At 43.8% G+C, this 18,723-nt stretch overlaps 1 protein-coding gene across 4 annotated transcripts in view; it reads left to right on the forward strand.

The window, feature by feature from the left end:
* Positions 1-1,635: 1,635 nt before the first annotated feature.
* NF2 (NF2, moesin-ezrin-radixin like (MERLIN) tumor suppressor) overlaps positions 1,636-18,723 on the forward strand; it is a 94,584-nt gene continuing 77,496 nt past the window's right edge. For all 4 annotated transcript variants that reach the window (XM_078381596.1, XM_072983623.2, XM_072983624.2 and 1 more), the window contains exon 1: positions 1,636-2,922. In XM_078381596.1, coding sequence (XP_078237722.1) covers positions 2,809-2,922 — 114 coding nt within the window. In that variant the 5' untranslated portion in view covers positions 1,636-2,808. The remainder of the gene's footprint in view (positions 2,923-18,723) is intronic.

The raw sequence follows: 18,723 nt of genomic DNA on the forward strand, positions 1-18,723 counted from the left end.
ACATTCTGATGTTGTATTGTGTGTGTGTGCAGCTCTTTGATTTTTCCAAAGCCAGAAAAACATGCTGTACTGCCTCAGAAGCGTTATTATGGCGGCTCTTAAATATTTAAACTATTTTTTCTTATAAGATCACTGACTCTCAAGTGGGCAGGAGTACCTATTTCAGGGGAAATTATGTGCAGTTTGAAAAAAAATATTCAAAATTATTTTTTTTTATTTGGGATTTTTTTAAATTTTTAAATTACACCCTTTTCTTTCTCTGTATGCAACTTATTGTATCAATCTAGGGGGGAGCGATATCGCACCTACTGTTTTTGCTTTTATCTTTCTTTATCCATGGTTGAAGTTGGAAAAAGATGCAAGGTAATGTAGAAAAAAAAAGTGTCATGAAAAACTAAAGAGCAAAATAAACCTCCTTCTAAATTTGCCACTGCTTTAAATTGTTTCCCCTGGCAGTGTTTTAAATTTCACATGGAATTATGGGAGGAAAGCCGGTTTCAAGGACAGCGTGAGATTTTCACTTTTATGAAGAAGGGACACCTTTCTAAAAAGACTCAGGGCCCATTCGCACTCATTGTAATGGGTCTCCTCATAAGAAAAAAAATACTGACAAGGCTGAAAACTGCAAGAGAGAACTTGCTACCTTTTGGAAATTTGTGAACAACCTGTCCCCATGCTGGCTGGGGCAGATGGGAGTTGTAGTCTAAGCATCTGAAATGTAACTCGTTGCCTGCCTTTCTCTTCTTTTCGTTCTCTTCCTTCCTTCCGCCTTTTCTCTATTTTTCCCTCTTCTTTTCCTTCCCTCCATTTTCCTTTCCCACTTTCCCCCCTTTTTCTTTGTTTTCTTCCCTATTTTCTCTTGGCTCCTCCTTCCACCAGGGGGGGCACCCAAACTTAACCCACGTCCAGCCTGGCCTCTCTTTCCGGCAACTCGCTTTCCCCTGGGCAAAGCCAAAGCGGGAGCCGCTCTGCTTCCCACTCTATGGTCCACCTTCTGAAAGGCCGATTGGGGGACTCGCCACCCTTTTCCCTCCACACCGGTGCGCTCGGTCTCCACCAAACCGCGCCGACATTTCCGGTTATATTTGCGTAAACCGAGGTGGTGTTTGTGGAGAGGCGAGAATGACCCCCCACAGACATTACGCATAGAAAATGAAAGCTTCTGATCTTTATTTTCTGTCTCTCTCTGAGCCGTTGACATAAACGCTGGAAGCGGCGTCAAGCGCTTGGACCCTCCTCCCCCTTCCCCGCAAATGGCGGACGCTCAAAAGGGAACCGGAACTGCCGCTCTCGCCTCCTTTAGCTCTATAGTCCTAGGCTTGGCCGGGCGGTCGGAAGGGCAGGGAGGGTCCCGCCTCCGAGAGGCGGGGCTCTTCCCGGCCCAGCCAATGGGGAGAGAGGAGCAAGGAGTGGCAGGTTAAGCGGTGATGGCAGAGGTGAGGGGTCGTTTTTTAGCCAGGGAGGGGGGTGGGGAATAAAGAGAGAGAGCGGGAGGGAGAGAGAGAAGGCCTGCCCCCCCCCCGAGAGGCGCCTGACGTGAGGGGGGCCCAGAGCCAGGAGCCTTCCGTCTTCTTTCTCCCCCCCCCATTTTATTTCCCCCCCCCAGCCTTGCCTACTCCCCCAACTTGTGGGGCTGAGTCTCTCCATTGCTGGGAGGGCGCCTTCAGGACCCCCCCTCAGTCCTCACTCAGAGGCCTCCCTTCCCACTCACAGGACCCCCAAACACCCCCCCCCTTTAAAAGTTTCCATCAGGTACCACTTTTCCCTACCCCACCCTATTGAGGGAGGGGGGTCCCAATTAGGCTTATTTCCCCCCCCAATAAATACACCCCACTCCTGAATTCTGCCCCCTTCCTATTTTTCTCTCAGCCCCCCCCCCCCTTTGGCCGTTTCCTTAAATCGAATTTCTGGCTTATGCCTGTTCTTAATTGCCATTTTTGTATTATTATTGCCTCATTATTACAGCCATTTTGTGCATATTTTCCCCTGCTATCTACTCCAGGCGTAACTGTTTCTTCTTGCCCCTTCTTGTTTCAATGGGCAGCCACCTCCGAGCAATATACAATATTATTATTTTCAGGAGCTGATTCCTTACTCCAATATAACACCAATAACACTGTAATTGTTTCTAAAGCCAGTCAGATAATCTTTAGATAAATACAACATCACTATTCCCCCCCCCCCGAAGGTTTTTCCCTCTAAATGTGAGGGCTGTTTAGTATTCTTTCCCCAAATAAAACTGGGAATCTTGAATAAAACTCTCCCTCTTCACCCTCTAATCAAAACCATTATCTCTTTTTCAAGTTGTTAATTGCTCACCATCATTACCTTATTTCTTCGGTTTTTCAGGTCCCCCCCAGCTTTTTCTTTATTAAGACTCCTGAGCTTCACACTGGAAGGTTTTTTTTGTCTCCTAAAAGATCTTTGGATAATAATTTATATAGCCAAGGAGCACAACCTGGAGAGAAAGCCTTCATTACTCTCTTTAATTTTGCATTTCCCCTTTTCAGGCTTCCCCCTCCCCCTCACTAAAGACAAAATAAAAATTGAGGGATAGGTAGATAAAAGTTTGGAGGCATGCTTTTGACCTGTAGCCTTTTCCCTCCAGGAAATCCCCAAATGGGCTAAATAGTGCTTTCAGGTTTGACCCCCCCTCACCACCTTGTTGCATCTGACTTGTGAGTAAAGGTTCCCTATTTTCAGTGAGTTTAGCTGCGTGTTGGGGGCTTTCTCCTGGAGAAGGAGGAGCATCAAAGCGTGCCAGTGAAAGTTGAGTTAGTGGTCAAGAGCCCAGGGTTTCTTTTGGCCATGGCTGGTGCCATTGCATCTCGCATGAGCTTCAGCTCTTTAAAGAGAAAACAGCCCAAAACCTTCACGGTGCGGATCATTACCATGGATGCCGAGATGGAGTTCAACTGTGAGGTAATTGTTCATGACAGTTCTCTTTCTAAAGTGGGTCCTTGTGTTTTGATGTTGCTTGGAGGGGTTCGTTTTCTGTCGTAAATGTATCTGGTGTACCTTCCCGGTGTAGTCTGTATATTCTTTTATTGGTTTTAGCTAAGGCAGTCATGGTGGTAAAAAGTCCAATGGGTGCTGACAAGAAAGTCCAGTTAATATTATCTGGAGCATATAAGCAAAATTTGTCCATACACTTCTGAAAATTTTGGTAATAATGGCATGCCTTCAGGGTGATTCCAGTTTCTAGCAACCCTTTCCAGAGTTTTCTCGGTAAAGAGTAATCCAAAGTGGTTTTGCATTCCCTTTTTCTGGAGGTGCCCTGGGACTGTGTTGCTTGCCCAAGGCTACTCAGGTGGGCTCTCCTCTTGGGAGGCCCAGTGTGGAATTGAAATCCAACTCACTGAGCTATCTAGCCAGCTGGGTCGCTAGAGACCCAGTCAAAGATCAGGTTTACTAATAGTATTTCTGATTGCTGTGTATGCATTTGAAAGGCAACCCCCCCCCCCTCCACGAACTCATTGTAAATACGGAGTTGGAAGAGACCTTAATGGAAATGGTGGACTTCCCAAAAGGCAAATGCATGGGTTCTAGATAAAAACAAGTCTGAACTTTCTCTAGAAATAAAAATAACTAGACTGAAGGTGTGCATTAATTTGTGTTCTCTTCTTATAAAGTTGCACTGTGGCATTTGGTTCTCTTCAAGGCACAAGGCCATTCTGCTGGTGGTGATTTATAGCAGAGAAATGGCTTTGCTTATATGTGCATGCACCGATACTTAAACTGTCTTCTGCTGCAATTCACTTCACAGCTGCAAATCAACCTCCCAGACTTCTCTGTGCTTGCTTCTTCCAGTTAAGGTCCAGACACTTGTTCATGAGTAGATAAAGAGAGCTACAAGCATCACAGCTCATGTTCACAAATGGGCCATTTATGATTTTCATTAGGTAATCAGGAATTAGTCCATAACTAATTCAGAAAGGGCAAACTCTCAATTATTCTTCCAGGATTGTTTAAGAGAATAAAGCACATCCCAGATATATTGACGAAGGAACTTCTAAAGCTGTTACTCTAATTTTTCCGGTTTTTGATTACCAGACATGGCAGAGCGCTTTTCAGGCAGTCTGTCTTTCTATGTACAATCCTGATGTTCATTCATGTAGGGGCTGACGGTGCTAGCTAGTCTGTGTGCACAGTTCAGTTAATTATGAAAATTAAGTGTCGTTTAATTAAACATACATTAGCAGTGCGAGAAAATATGATTCTTCTATACAAAGCTTGATAGTGGATCTGTAATATTTAAAAATATTTTAATTGCCATTGCATGTGGAAAAAAAGGTGGAATAGGTATAAACCAGTAAGAATGAACTATGCAGTGCTTTCTCTTTTTAATTTTGATCACTGTAACTGAAAACAAGAAGGCATCTTTATCTGGCCAAATTTCTTAAACTTTTTTTTCCTTCCCATTTTTTAATGCTCTTCAGCTTGAGTAAGAATTCTGGTGAGGTCACAAGTTTACATGTTTTTGGGGGGATTTTAATCAGTCCTAATAAAGTTATTGCACACTTCTAGGGCATTGTTGAAATTTGGGTCTCTTTGCCCTGGTACAGAAGCTACATTTAATTTTCACCTTTTTAGACATTGGGGATTGCCACGTTTCTGCGTACCTGGGTTCTCAGTGAAACAAAAGCTGTCTGGGGTCGGTGTAAGGTGATGGCAGAGATCATAAGTAAATGGTAACCTGTTGGAGAGGTGGAGGCAGGCAGTGAAATCTATACTCTTCCCCGCCTGAGTAAAACTGGAGAACTCGGCTGATTCTCCAAGGTTGTATGTTCCATTTCTGGAACTCCTTCACTTTAAATAACAAGAACTGGGCCTAAAGGTCTTGCTGAGGTGCATTTGAGACTTTCCTCTTTCATCCCCACCCCAGAAATGCTGGCCTGTCCATCCTGACAAAGAGCTTGTAGTGTTCTAATAATGTTTCTGAATTTTGTAGAACGACCACACAGAATGATGGTGGTTGGCTTTGCTTCGTTTTGTTCCCATGGACCACTGCAGTGATCTTGATTTAGCATTTAGTATTTAATAAATACTTTATTTAATACAATAAAGCAATCTTCATTTTATTTACAAAGAATCCTCATAGCTCTTTCAAGGCGGAGACGGCAGTTCACTAACCCACTTGCCTGGAAAGAAATTCCATCAAACTGGCCAGGACTTGTTTCTAAGTAGATGTGTGTATGGTGATCTGCTGAAGGTTTTGTGGCTCAGAGCTTGTCTGAGGTGTTTAATACCTGGGCATGGTGATAAGGGAGTCTATTAGCCACAATGGCAAGCAATGCGAAAGATAGCTGTGGGTGTGACATTGTCTAGGCGGGAGCTGACAAATGAAAACTGAATCAGTTGTGTAGAAAGTGCAATCCGTCCCGGGCATGACCCACTCCGAACGAGCATCCATTGGTAATGAGTAGACGCAGCACGATTAGCAGGGCAAATAAAGACAAGGGAGGAATTCTTTTTGTAATTCATTGAACAGCAAAAGGCACACACCTAAGATTTCTTTTTTCTTTTTTTAAATTGGCGCTCTAGAGTTTAAAGCAAAGGAGAGAACTGCAACTTGAAGAAGGCCAAGCTCAGGAATTCTTTCTGAGTAGAAGAAATAAACAGAGTTCTGCCACTCTTGGTGTTGTGGGAGTTATTTTATTGTTCCTGTTGTTAAAATAATTAGGGGTCAGTAATCCTCAAGGTTCAACTTCTTTTCTCTTGGAAAGCCACTGGTCAGTTCTGGTCTTGTCTTCCCCCAATGAATGGCATGATGAACTTTTATGTAGCAGCTGGATTGGCAGCTGCAACCTGGTTGCATAGCTTTGCTCTGAGGCCTTCCGTCAAGGCCCTGGAGACCAGCAGAGGGAGCGCGCTGCCCGGTTCTTGGTTTTAGAAGCATCCCGAGGAGACTTTGGGCGAGCGGCAAACTAAAATCACGAAGAGTCTCCAATCACGGTGAGCGGAAATAACGGAATAATCTTTCAAGTATGCTTATGCCTGTAGCGTAATCTTCAAAATCTGGAATAGTCTTTAAAATATGGATATGTCTGTAGCACAGCACCGAAGTGAAACCAAGTTTGATAAAACTGCTCAGCTGGCTGCTCTTTTCTCAGCTGTCAACTGGGGAAGGGAGGTCTTGCGAGGAGCATCTTGAAAGGACTTAAGTCTTTAAAATTTCAAGTACAAATAGACGGGCTTCATAACCCTACAACTAATGTGTCAATTGGGACCCACTGAATTTTGTGTTACTTTTAATGTTCTGTGGCATTTAGTTGGACTGTAACCATACCAAAGTATATTTATAAATATGCCGAGAGCAAATACATTTAATATACATTACGTATATACTGAAATGCTGTGTTTGGTGAGTATTAAAAATTTAGCAGGTAAATGCAGAAAAAGGATGGAGAGGGCCATAGTTGTGTACACACACACATGCACGCACACGTACACACACGCGCACACTCACCCACCCACCCACACCCTTGGAAACATTCCTCCTTGGTTTTGTCTACTTAAAGCCATAAGCAGACAAACTGAATGGAGTGTGATTTATTTCTAGACCCATATCCCTTGGCTTCTGGATCTAGGCAAAGAAGATCCTTTGTTAAGGGGAATGTGTCCATTGTCTTACGTATATTAAAAATGTTGCCGCATTTTTCTCCTCAAAGCAGAAAAGAGGAATTATCGCCTTTCCGGTAAAATCCTAAGAATAGTAGCTTTAAAATACAAGGAAATGAAATTCTTGTCATATGATTATATCCTATATTGCACCCAGATATATCTGATATGAAAAATTCAAAGATAATGCAGATATATTTTTTCAGTATCTATAAAGGAAGAAATAACACTATAAATATGGAAGGCAAGACCATTTGACCTGTCATAATTTCTTTTATCTGCTGCCTTTTACTCTTTCCTCTGGGCAGAGGTGTCTCCCCCCCCCCTCCAGTGTACTTCATCTATTTACTTGCCCTTCTAGCTCATTGGTGTCATATCCAGATCAAGTGATCATTTCTGTATTTTGGAGGAAGGTGTCCATTTCATTTGTGTAATACAGTTTAAGATTTCCTTTCCTCCTGCATCACGGGTTGAATTGCTAGCGTTTACCCAGCTGGTTTTCTGACCTTAATATTCTTGGCAGGGGGTTGCGTTGAGATCTCTTGAGTTAACAGAGGACCTGAAAAGCTGTGTACAAGGAACTGTAATGGAATAGTTTTGCGCTGCCAAGCTCATCAGGGCCAACCTTATAATGTGTCACCGTTGTGGGAGTTTAGGACGGCTCAGAAATTAGTTAGCAGTTTGTGTTCCAGGGTTTAGCTGTTGATCAGATTTACAGTAACCCTATTCTGCCCCATTGCAGGAGTGGATGATTTTCATGGGAGTCATCCAAGAAGATGAATTTTAGAAAGGGGTTGTGCGAGAGATACCTCTGAGTACCAAAGAGAATGAAATAAATGAGAGATTAGGATTGTGAAAGCGTCATAGTCATTATCTGATTTTTAGGTTTATAAGCCAATATCTTCAGGCCCAGCTAGAGTAGACTGCATGAATCTATGGGATGTATTTAAGTGTTGATGCACTATGATTTAGTGAGTGTATTTATGTGGGTCTAGCAGTGAGGTTTAGATTATGTTGTAAAACCCAGTGAAGCAGAAAACATCACAGATAGGACAAGTCCTGGCGTTCCCCCGTTCTCTTGGACCATCCTCGAGTCAATGCACAGACTCCTAATAAGACAGAAGAAATTGGCTTTTTTTTGCAAACGGACCCTCTGCTGAGTGATCGGGCCTCACGATAAAGCTGTACACTTACAAGAGTGCCTGCATTCAGGCACGGCCATTACACACTGGCCAAAGAGTCGTGTCACACTATACGAGTGTCTGTCAGGTGCAAATTGGTTGGAGGTTCAGATTTGTCACCTAGCAGTGGTTGCCGAGGGGCCTCATTTCCAGCTCCTTGCTGAAGAAAAAACAAAACAACCACCACACATTTCTGTCTAGAACTAGTTTGTCTATTAGACACTTTTTTTGGGAGGGGGGAAAATGAAAATTTTTTTTTAATTTTAGCAGGGTTAGGTTATCGAAATCCAAATCGAAAAGATTTTTGTATCCACCATTGGCATTGCTTGCTTTGGAAATGATAGAAGTACAGTACTCAGCTCGTGGAGGGGAGGGGGACAACGACGACAATGTGTAGCCTGCATAATTAACTTGTAAACTGCCCAGAGAGTGCTATGGGATGTATATAAGCATCACACTTTGCTTTTTGCTGCTTTTGCAAGTCTAAATTAGGTGCAGGGTGGATTAAAAAAAGCAATCATTTAACAATTTAAATCTATTTTTAAAATTTAAATAGTCAAAACTTCAGATGTTTTAATTTAAATTGTGATTCACATTTGATTTAAAATCAGTTTGATTAGATCAAATCCACTCTAATAGTGTGCAAGGAGAAACTTAGATAAACTCTGAATACTTTGCATTAAAGTCTTTTATCTAAGTTTCTCTTTGTACCCAAGTCTAGACTTGCAGCTGAAATCAAGGCTGAAGAATGGTCAGTATCCTCAGAGTTGTGACCCCAGCCCTCCCCCGCCTTAGTTTCACTGTCAAATTTACACATATTTCACTCACTGACATTATCCTTGTGAACTCATTTTGGGAATTAAAACGAAGCTAGGCATGAACCCCATTTTTTTTCCATGTGTGTTGCACCATTAAGAAAAGTATAGTTTCCAAATCATATGCAGTTCTAGTTCCCCTCTAAATGGCACTGGTGAGGCTTCATTTTGAGTACAGTACTGTGTCCAGTTCTGGGCCCCGTACTTTAAGAAAGATGCAGACAGTCCAGAACAAATTCAGAGCATATCAGCAAGGATGATCACAGGACTGGAAACCAAGACTTATCTCAAGAGACTGAAAGAACTGGACATATTTAGCTTTGAGAAAAGAAGATTGAGGGGAGATAGGATCGCAGTTTTCAAATATTTGAAAGGTAGTCCTACAGAGGAAGGCAAGATTTGTGCTTGATCTTTCCAGAGTGCGGGACATGTAATCATGGGCTCAAGTTGCAGGAAGCCAGATTTAGGCTGAATATCAGGAGAAACTTCCTAACTGTTAGAGCAGTACGACAATGGAACCCTGGACCTCGAGAGGTGGCGAGCGCTCCAACGCTGGAGGCATTCAAGAGAATACTGGACAGCTATCTGTCAGATGCAGCGTAATTTTACTAAGATTAGGGGACTGAGCACGGGGTTGCATTCGATGGCCTTATAAGCCACTTTCGACTCCATTATTCTGTGATTTGAAGATATCACCTTAGCCTGCAACTAGATGTTGGGGTGGAGGAAGATATTCTCTTGAGTGGGAAAGAGAAGGGAAAGATGATGGTTGTATGCCAAACCTGCAGGATGGTTCCAGAACATAATTTTAAAAAGCAAACCTGATTTTAATTGCATTTCTCTAATTATTGCTTTTAATGTTTCTAACAATCATAAGCCACTAAGCAGACTTTTGCTATTAAAAAGCCCAGCCTATAAAAAGTAATTATAAATACAATGAAGCCCAGTTTCTGGAATGGTTTTGGGCTAGGGATTAGGTTTGCTTTTCTGTCACAGTAATTCCTTTTCCTCTGAATAGAAAGTAGTTACAGAAAGACTCTGATACATACATCTCATTTGCTGAAGAGTCCAAAGCTGTCCTGATGCTTTAACCCCATCCAGTCATCTTTGGGAAGGCAGCTTGTGATTTGACAAGATTCCCATAGTGCAGATTTTGATTTTGGATAGCAACTGTAAGTGATTTTCTTATCCTGAAATGCACCCTCTCTTTCACACAGTTATCAGTGATTCGGCTTCCGTTTTCTTATCTCTCTTTCTTTGTCTCGGTCCCGACCAGACAGAGATGCCAGTGAAGCATTTCATTAGCTATACCTTGCCATGTCTCCTCCGAGTTTTAACCGAAATAGCTTTTAATTAAAAAGTCATTATCGAGTTGTCGCGCAGCAGAAGTAAATAAAAATAGCTTTTCACAGCTTGTGCATGAGGCATACTTAAGTAGCTCTTTAAATTTTTTGACATCTGTTTGTTGAAGAAGGAAATGAAAGGGAACTTCTCGATTCCCTCTGTTGGATTCAGTGTCTAAAATATTGTGGTTTTTCTTCCCCGGTTGCTCATCTACCTCCCACTGCTCGTGTTCTGTACAATTACTGGGATCTCGGTGAACCCTGTTATATTGATGCTTTCTTTGGAATGGCAAACAGCTTTGCCAAATATTCCTCTATCTTCCCAGGCAGTGGAAAAGAGGACTGTTCTCTTTTCTCCCTCATTCTACACAGAATACTACATTTTATTCAAGTGAGGGAGAACATTTATTTTCCCTCCCAGAATTTCATTGCTTTGAAATGTAAGCCTTCTGCTTCTTTTGTGTTGTGAGGGAGGCTGGCCTTACAAAGATCTTGTTTCTTCTCCCTTTGTCTTCATTCATTCAATGAATTTTTATAACTCCTATCTAGCAAATTGCTATTCTGGACGGTGTAAACAAAGTAAAACAAAATTCGTAGACGCACACTCTAAAATACAAATACTGTACCATAAAAAACAGGTGGCAAAAAACTGCCCCAAACTGTTAAACATCAAAGAAAAACCCATCTTGCTCCTACACACATTCAATCAATTCAGGAGAACCTCCCCAAAGACTTCCTTAAAAACCTCTGAATTTAGGTTTTTTTTTAAGGCAGAGTGGGAGGGCACTTAATATAACTCCTGTGGCAGCGCAGTCCACAAGGAAGGTGCCACGGCAGAGAAGGGTCAGCTTCTGGTTCACAGCCATTGGTCGTGCACCAATCAACACCGGAGACCAACTGGCCTGTCCATGCCTCCCCAGGCAGCCAACCACTCCCCAGGCAGCCAACCACTCCCTCCTGCCTCCTCACCATAGTGGTCAGCTGCTTGGGGAGGCAGGGCTGGGCCAGTCGGGCTGCAGCATTGTTTGGTGAATCAGTTCCTCTGTAAATTCCATTGATTCAATGGACCTACTCTGGCTGCGACTTCCTGTGCTAAGCAACAGGGTTCTGACTGTTCCCTTATAATCTTCACAACTGTCTAATAAGGCTGATGTAGAAGGTCACCATTGTACTGCAGAGTGCGGTAAGATTTTGGCTTGCTAAAAGCTGCTAGAACGTTTATGCCAGATCTGAGATTCAAAACAGAGCTTTTCAATCTTGTAGTCTTCTTTGCTACTTTATTCCTCTTCATCCTTTCACCCCCAAATAGAAGCAGTATTTCCCTCTTAGTCAACAAGTAGAGGATTACTTTCATAGATATTCATGGTCCATTTTTATGAATGGAAGGCTGCTGTAAGCCTTTCGTTAACCAGGAGGGAGGAAATAGAGCACTGCATCATGCAGAGAGACAACGAACATCCTTTCTTGAAGGTTTCTAGTTCTGCCCTGTCTCTATAAGAAGGAGCGACTCAAATAATCCCGTCCTGCCTGGTGTGGCAGCCTGATAGAGTGGAATGAGGCAAGGCTGGAGGAAAAAGCACTCACTCTTGATGGGCGAGTGTTTTGCTCTTGCATGACTGCTTAATGATTTAATTAGTGCATTCGTGTAGCATTCAATTAAGGAAATATTGCTGTATGTTAAAATCATCAGGAAGTCTGGTTCCAAGGGATAGTGCTGTGGCAGAGCAATTAAGCATCGCTGGTGGCCTAGGAAATAAAAATTGTGCTACACTTCCTGTGATATATGCCTCTGGCGTATATCCCAGGAATGTAAGAACAGAGGGCGCTGCCTTATGCTGTTGGTACATCTCGTCCAGTGTAGTCACAGCAGTTCTCCTGGATTTGGGCCAGGATCATTTCCAAGTGATACATAGAGGTGCCAGGGATTGAACCCGGGACCTTAGGCATGGAAAACATGGGCTTGACTGTTTGACCTCCCACTTTCAAAATCAGACAAGATCAAGCATCTTCGAGGTGGTCCAGTGTTTGACCACAGTGGTTTCCAACCTCGGGTAACTCAGGTGCTTTTGGACTGCAGTTCCCAGAAGCCTTCACCATCAGTTGTGCTAGCCATGGTTTCTGGAAGTCCAAGAACACCTGGCTTACTCAGGGTTGGAATAGAAGTCGTGCCTCTTGCCGTGTGCCCACTACCTCCCAGTGGTCTGGCCCACTCACAAGCCACTTGGGTCTCCCTCTGTTGCTGGCTGCCCAGAATGGGAAGGAGTGTGGGCTTCCCTTCCCCGCCTCCTCCGGCAGCCGGCCACTCAACAGTTGCACAGGGAGAATCCCCGTCTTGCCTCCTCAGCTGAGTGGTCAGTGGCCACAAGAGGCGGGAAAGGGAAGCCCAAGTTCCTTCCTGGACTGGGCAGTTGTTGATGGGGGAAGACCTGGGCGATGGAGGGAAGCTTGTGGGTGGGGCACCCATGCGGGAGGCGAGAGGAGGGAACGTGCAGTACCTGTGGCACAGTGCGGAGATCTTTGTATGAAGAGGTACGACTTAAGTTGTGCCCAACTCTAGTTGGGAACCACTGTCTTAGCAGGACCTTGTTGTGGAATGATACATATACTGCAATTAATACATTGTTGTTGTTTAGTCGTTAAGTCGTGTCCGACTCTTGGTGACCCCATGGACCAGAGCACGCCAGGCCCTCCTGTCTTCCACTGCCTCCCGGGTTTGGGTCAAATTCATGTTGGTCGCTTCAATGACCCTGTCCAACCATCTCATCCTCTGTCATCCCCTTCTCCTCTTGCCTTCAAATTTTCCCAACATCAGGGTCTTTTCCAGGGAGTCTTCTCTTCTAATGAGATGGCCAAAGGATGGGAGCCTCAGCTTCAGGATCTGTCCTTCCAGGGAGCACTCAGGGTTGATTTCCTTCAGAATTGATAGGTTTGTTCTCCTTGCAGTCCAGGGGACCCTCAAGGGTCTCCTCCAGCACCACAATTCAAAAGCATCAATTCTTCGGCGGTCAGCTTTTTTTATGGTCCAGCTCTCACTTCCATACATCACTACCGGAAAAACCACAGCTTTGACTATGTGGACCTTAGCTGGCAAGGTGATGTTTCTGCTTTTTAAGATGCTGTCTAGGTTTGTCATCGCTTTCCTCCCATGAAGCAGGCGTCTTTTAATTTCGTGGCTGCTGTCTCCATCTGCAGTAATCATGGAGCCCAAGAAGGTAAAATCTGTCACTGCCTCCAGATCTTCCCCTTCTATTTGCCAGGAGGTGATGGGACCTGTGGCCATGATCTTAGTTTTTTTTTATGTTGAGCTTCAGACCATTTTTGGCGCCCTCCTCTTTCACCCTCATTATGAGGGTGAAATAACAATGTATAATTAATACATTATATAGCCAACAATCGGCACTGTTGCTCCATGTCCTACATCCTGAGCTTCTCTAAATACTTTAGGCCCTGTTCCTTAATGGCTTCACCTCCACCAGGCTTCTGTGTCCTTCATGGGCATCTTCAGAAAGGAGTGCTGCCTCTTGGCTAAGATTTTCCACATCTCCCTTGCCGTAATTGCCCAAGAAGCCCTTGTGCGAGGCGTGGGAGAAGGACACGGCACCCATCTAAACTGTGTTTCTTAGACTGACACTTTGGCTGCCTGCCAGCTGCAAATGGCTCTTGCTGCAGGTTAATAAATATTGTGCTCCTTGCCACTCGATTCCCTCCCAGCCTGACACCTCGCTTGGAGGATGAGGCTGCGCCAATCACCTGGGCTGGAAGCACCCCGTTCGGCTGGGTTTAAAGAGCTTGCTCCTGTTTACTTAAAGCCCTCGGCTCTGATAAATCACAAGCGTCCCACACTTAGAGAAGATCATAAATCTTGCGCTCGCCAAGTAACAGCCCCGCAGCACGCAGGCATGTTTATAAGGGAGTTTGTCCACGTATTTCTCCAAGACATGCAAATATATCTAAGAAACCATGTTAAGATAAAGCTAATGGAATATGACAAGGCCACCTAGGAGAGAACATTCATTCTCCTGCCGCTGGCCCAAAAGGGGCGTCCAAAGGAAGACGGGAAGACGGGGACGATAAGCCCCACTACACCTGGCCGGAAGCCGAGCCATTGCCGCCATGCATTTAAATTATAGTCCTGCCACTAATGCAGTTTTTATTTTGTGGAGTTGATTTTATTATATTGTTCAGGCCACAACGGTAGATTATGGCAGGAGAGGAACGTTTTGATTACAAGTCTTGCTTGGAGATGACATTGGCCGTCATCAAATGCCTGTTTGTGCTCAGTCTTGTGGCTGCATAAAAGGGCACAGGTGTGGGTTTTAGTTTTTGCCGTCCTGCAGACAGCTGGTTCAGGTGCTGGATCTTGGCTAGGCAAGCCAAGATTTATTATTGGGTGTACAAACTACAGGTTAATAGTGGTCAACCTTTATTTACTAAATTTAAATCTTGTAACCCCACCTGTCTTCAGTTAGGCTTAGGATGGAGGACATATCATGTTCTGTGCTGTCAAGTCAGAACTGATTTACAGAGACCCTAATTTGGGGTTTCAAAGTAAGTGAGATATTTAAGGAGCGGTTTTACCGGTTCCACTCCCCCAGTGAGTTTCCACGGCTGAGTAAGGGATTCGAACCAATGTCTCCTGAATCTCAGTCGTTTTATTCCATTACACCTTAGTAAGTATTTAAGAAACAATTTATAACAGGATTTACAGTGATCACTGTACTGTAAGGTAGCGGCAAACCATCACGAAGCGCCACAGATTGGTGTCTTGAATGGCCAGAAATTCTCTGGGATGGTCAGAGGAATCGCTCCTCAGCTGGATTGCACAGCACCGTCTAAACTGGACTGGATGCATGCAGTTCTGTTTACTAAGTATCTGGTAAACCGACCGTAGCAAACCGTCAGCCACCTCCAGTTTCCACCATGAGAGCTAAGACATAAAGTCCTCTGACTACTCAAAACAGCGTTCTCCCACCTATGAACCTCTAGGTGTGTGGGACTAGAATTCCCATACTTGTGGGGATGATGTGAGTTGTTATCTAGCACATGGGGATGGCACATGTCAAGGAGAACTGGCTTGGGGTGGATCCATTAGTTGGCTCTTGAGTGGGCACAATGGAGATCAGAAAGTAGGTTTTCTATGTCGTAACGGGTGTTATTGCTCTTTTGAGACAAAGCATAAAGACGTAATGGTATAAACATTTGGAGCAGCGCTGCTTTATATGCATGGGGCGCAGCTGCAGCTGCAGGGGAACACATATCTCCATAAAACGTTGACAATGTTCTAAAGAAATCTTATAAATCGTCGTTTGGTGTGTGAGCAAAGTCCTGTCCCTTTCTTCGCCGTCTCCCATCCAGTGAGTAAACGTAGTGCTTCAGCGTTTGGATAATTTTGCAGTAGGATTTCCACTGGCTTATATAACCTTGCAGATCATTTACAGTCTGCGACCGGGTTTGAACTTCATCGAGGGAGGGCTTCTGTGCTGTTTGTAGTCGGAAGTGCAGCTGGAGTTTGAAAACATTGATTCCTGGGACTGCATCTGTGGATGAAAGCCCTGCCTGCGTTCGCCAGTGCCTCCCCTACTCCCTTTTTTAGTGAACAGATTTCACGCTTCGGCTCTTTCAACCAGCCCCAGGAAGCAATAGCAGTAAATATGGCTTGCCATATTTAAAAAAAGAGGATTTTCTTTCAAGAGTTTGGGTGTGGAATACTGTATTACACTGCCAAAATGTTGGTGGTGCGCATGGTGCAATTTCCCCCTAGTAGGAAATAGCTTCTAAAAATATTGTCGCAGATTTGCTGTTTGATTGACAGAGACAATCAAATGGTTTCTGAAATGTCTAGTTATCTACATGAGAAGTCTTGAGCTCAAGAGGGCTTGTTGTCTGCAGAAGGGCAGCAAGCCAGCATATTCCAGGGTGGATTAAAATTGACAATTTTTTTTTCAAACCCCAGATTTTTAAAATTTCAATCAAATTTATTTTAATGAAATGCTTTTGGAGGAAAAAATCTATCCAAAGGTAGTTTTCTATTTAAGATACATTATAGTTCAAAGGTTATTGAGCATGAAATAGAACTTAGTTATGTAGCATGAAGCTGTATATTCATGAAATTTTTACGTTTTTGGTAAACTAATTCAATTAAATCCAAGTTATCTCAGCTCAGATAATGTGCACTTTTTCACAGTAAAAATGGTATAAAATGAACGAAGTTCAGGAAAAGACCTTAATCTTGTTGTTGTTCTGCAAATCTATCCTGTTCCCCCGAAAATAAGATATAATCTGAAAATAAGCCCGAATATGATTTTTCAGGATGCTCGTAATATAAGCCCTATCCCAAAAATAAGCCCCAGTTAAGTGAAGCTCTGCCCTCCACCATTGTGCACCAACCAGAAGATGACATAACTGTATTTGAATAAATGTAGATTGTTGTACATGAAAATATGAAACATCCCCTGAAAATAAACCCTAATGTGTTTTTTGCAGCAAAAATTATATAAGACCCTGTCTTAATTTCGGGAAACATTGTATGCACAAACAATGAACATTGATGTTTAAGCAAGTACTGTGTGTATGCTATGTAATGTTATTGTTTTAGTTAAATAAAAAAAAATTAAGTAGTTCTCCAAATATGAGTGATTAACTTACTAAACTAAAATCCATTCTGACACAGTTGTTTATATAATCTGACAGGTTATTGTTGTAAACTTGAAATCTTCATTTAGTTGCAAATATTCGATATTGTAACTGCCAGCAAATATGAGTCTTTACATTTAACAATCATGTTTTAAATCGAGTCTTACTGACTAGCGATTTAAATTATGATTTAAATAGGGATTTAAATCAAATCTACCCTTCTAAGAGGCTTGGCTTCAAGGAAACTGAGCCGTGCAAGACAACAGTGTGGAGTGTTGGGTCTCAGGTGTGGGACTCTGGGAAGTTCTCTTGCACCTCTTGGGTGCAGGGCTGGTACCTTGACTGATCAGGTGAGTCCGAGGTACCGTTATTGCTCCATGTGGGGTCTTGTGTGGTTTTTTGTTTTAACCCATAAACTATCCAGAGTAGTGTTGGCTCTAACAGGACAGTATATAAATCAATTCAATTCAATAAATAAATGGGGAGAGTAGCGGTGTTTACTGCCTCTTTCTGAGTTTAGAGTTGTATCCAGGGACATTTCAAGATAATTTTACTTCAAAATGTTAGTTTGTGATTGGGGTAAGGGGGTTGCTCTTTGAACATTACACTTTGGGCGCCACCACCCCACTGTAGAAGAATTCTTGAAACCAGGAAGGTTCAAAGTCGACATCACTGCAGTCCTCTTTTTCCAGACGGATGGAAGAACTGTTTCGAGTTCAAAGGAGCTTTTCTGCCTTTGGCTGCGTCGGCTCCTTAAAATGGATTGGACCTGTTGCTTGGTAAAGCAGCACCCTAGAATGAGGACATTAGCATATCCCATCACCATCATCATGTGCTGTCAACTTTCTGACTTCTGGGTTTTCCAGGTAGAGAGTCCTCAGAAACTGTTTCCCATCCCCTTCTTCTGGGGTCATCCAGAAGACTGTGCAGCTTGCCCAAGGCCACCTAGGCTTGCTCTCCTCCCAGGAGGCAGTGTGGGGAATTGAACGTCCAGCCTCTGGCTTTGCAGCCAAATACCTGTCTAGCCAGCTTAGAAGAAATTGATTTATTTTCTGGACAGTTCATAGATCTCTCACGAGCTCACTGTGTTTCTAAGCCAGGTCTTTACCACCCTAAGGAAAATATTAGGGTTGAATAACAGGCACGCGAAGGGGAATCTCATGAAAAAACTGAACCAGAAAACCGCAATTTGTCATGTGCTGAACATGCAACCCATTGCACAACTTGACTTTGTTCCAAGGGTGCAACAGGGAGTTGGGATGGTAGTAGTCTTGGCTACACAAGATGGGTAGGATTGCATCCATGGTTAGAGGCCTGTCTAGCTCTCTATTGTCCCCTCCGAATGGCAGCTCCCACCCCCATCCCATCACTGGCTGGCTTACCCTTTGGAGGTGCTGGCTCTGTTTGTAGGAAGCCCAGTGGAGGAACTGTATCCCCAACTTTTGACTCCGCAGCCAGAGATCTGAACCCTTGAGCTATCCGGCCATCGTCACCATACCTGGCCTATGTAAAAGTGCATCCTTCCTCGTTTTTTCCTCCCGTCCCTGTTGTTCTTGTTTTGTCATTTAGTCGTGTCCGACTCTTCGTGACCCCATGGACCAGAGCACACCAGGCCCTCCTGTCTTCCACTGCCTCCTGGAGTTGGGTCAGATTCATGTCCGTAGATGACACTGTCCAACCATCTTGTCCTCTGTCATCCCCTTCTCCTCTTGCCCCCACACTTTCCCAACATCACGGTCTTTTCCAGGGAGTCTTCTCTTCTCATGAGGTGGCCAAAGGATTGTAGCCTCAGCTTCAGGGTCTGTCCTTCCAGTGAGCACTCAGGGTTGATTTCCTTTAGAATGGATAGGTTTGTTCTCCTTGCAGTCCAGGGGACTCTCAAGAGCCTCGTCCAGCACCACAATTCAAAAGCATCAATTCTTCGGCGATCAGCCTTCCTTAATGGTCCAGCTCTCACTTCCATACATCGCTACTGGAAAAACCAATAGCCTTGATGATGCGGATCTTTGTCGGCAAGGTGATGTCTCTGCTTTTTAAGATGCTGTCTAGGCTTGTCATTGCTTTCCTACCATGAAGCAGGCATCTTTTAATTTCGTGGCTGCTGTCCCCATCTGCAGTGATCATGGAGCC

Source organism: Pogona vitticeps, chromosome 14 (assembly GCF_051106095.1).
Source record: "Pogona vitticeps strain Pit_001003342236 chromosome 14, PviZW2.1, whole genome shotgun sequence".
NCBI lineage: Eukaryota > Metazoa > Chordata > Lepidosauria > Squamata > Agamidae > Pogona > Pogona vitticeps.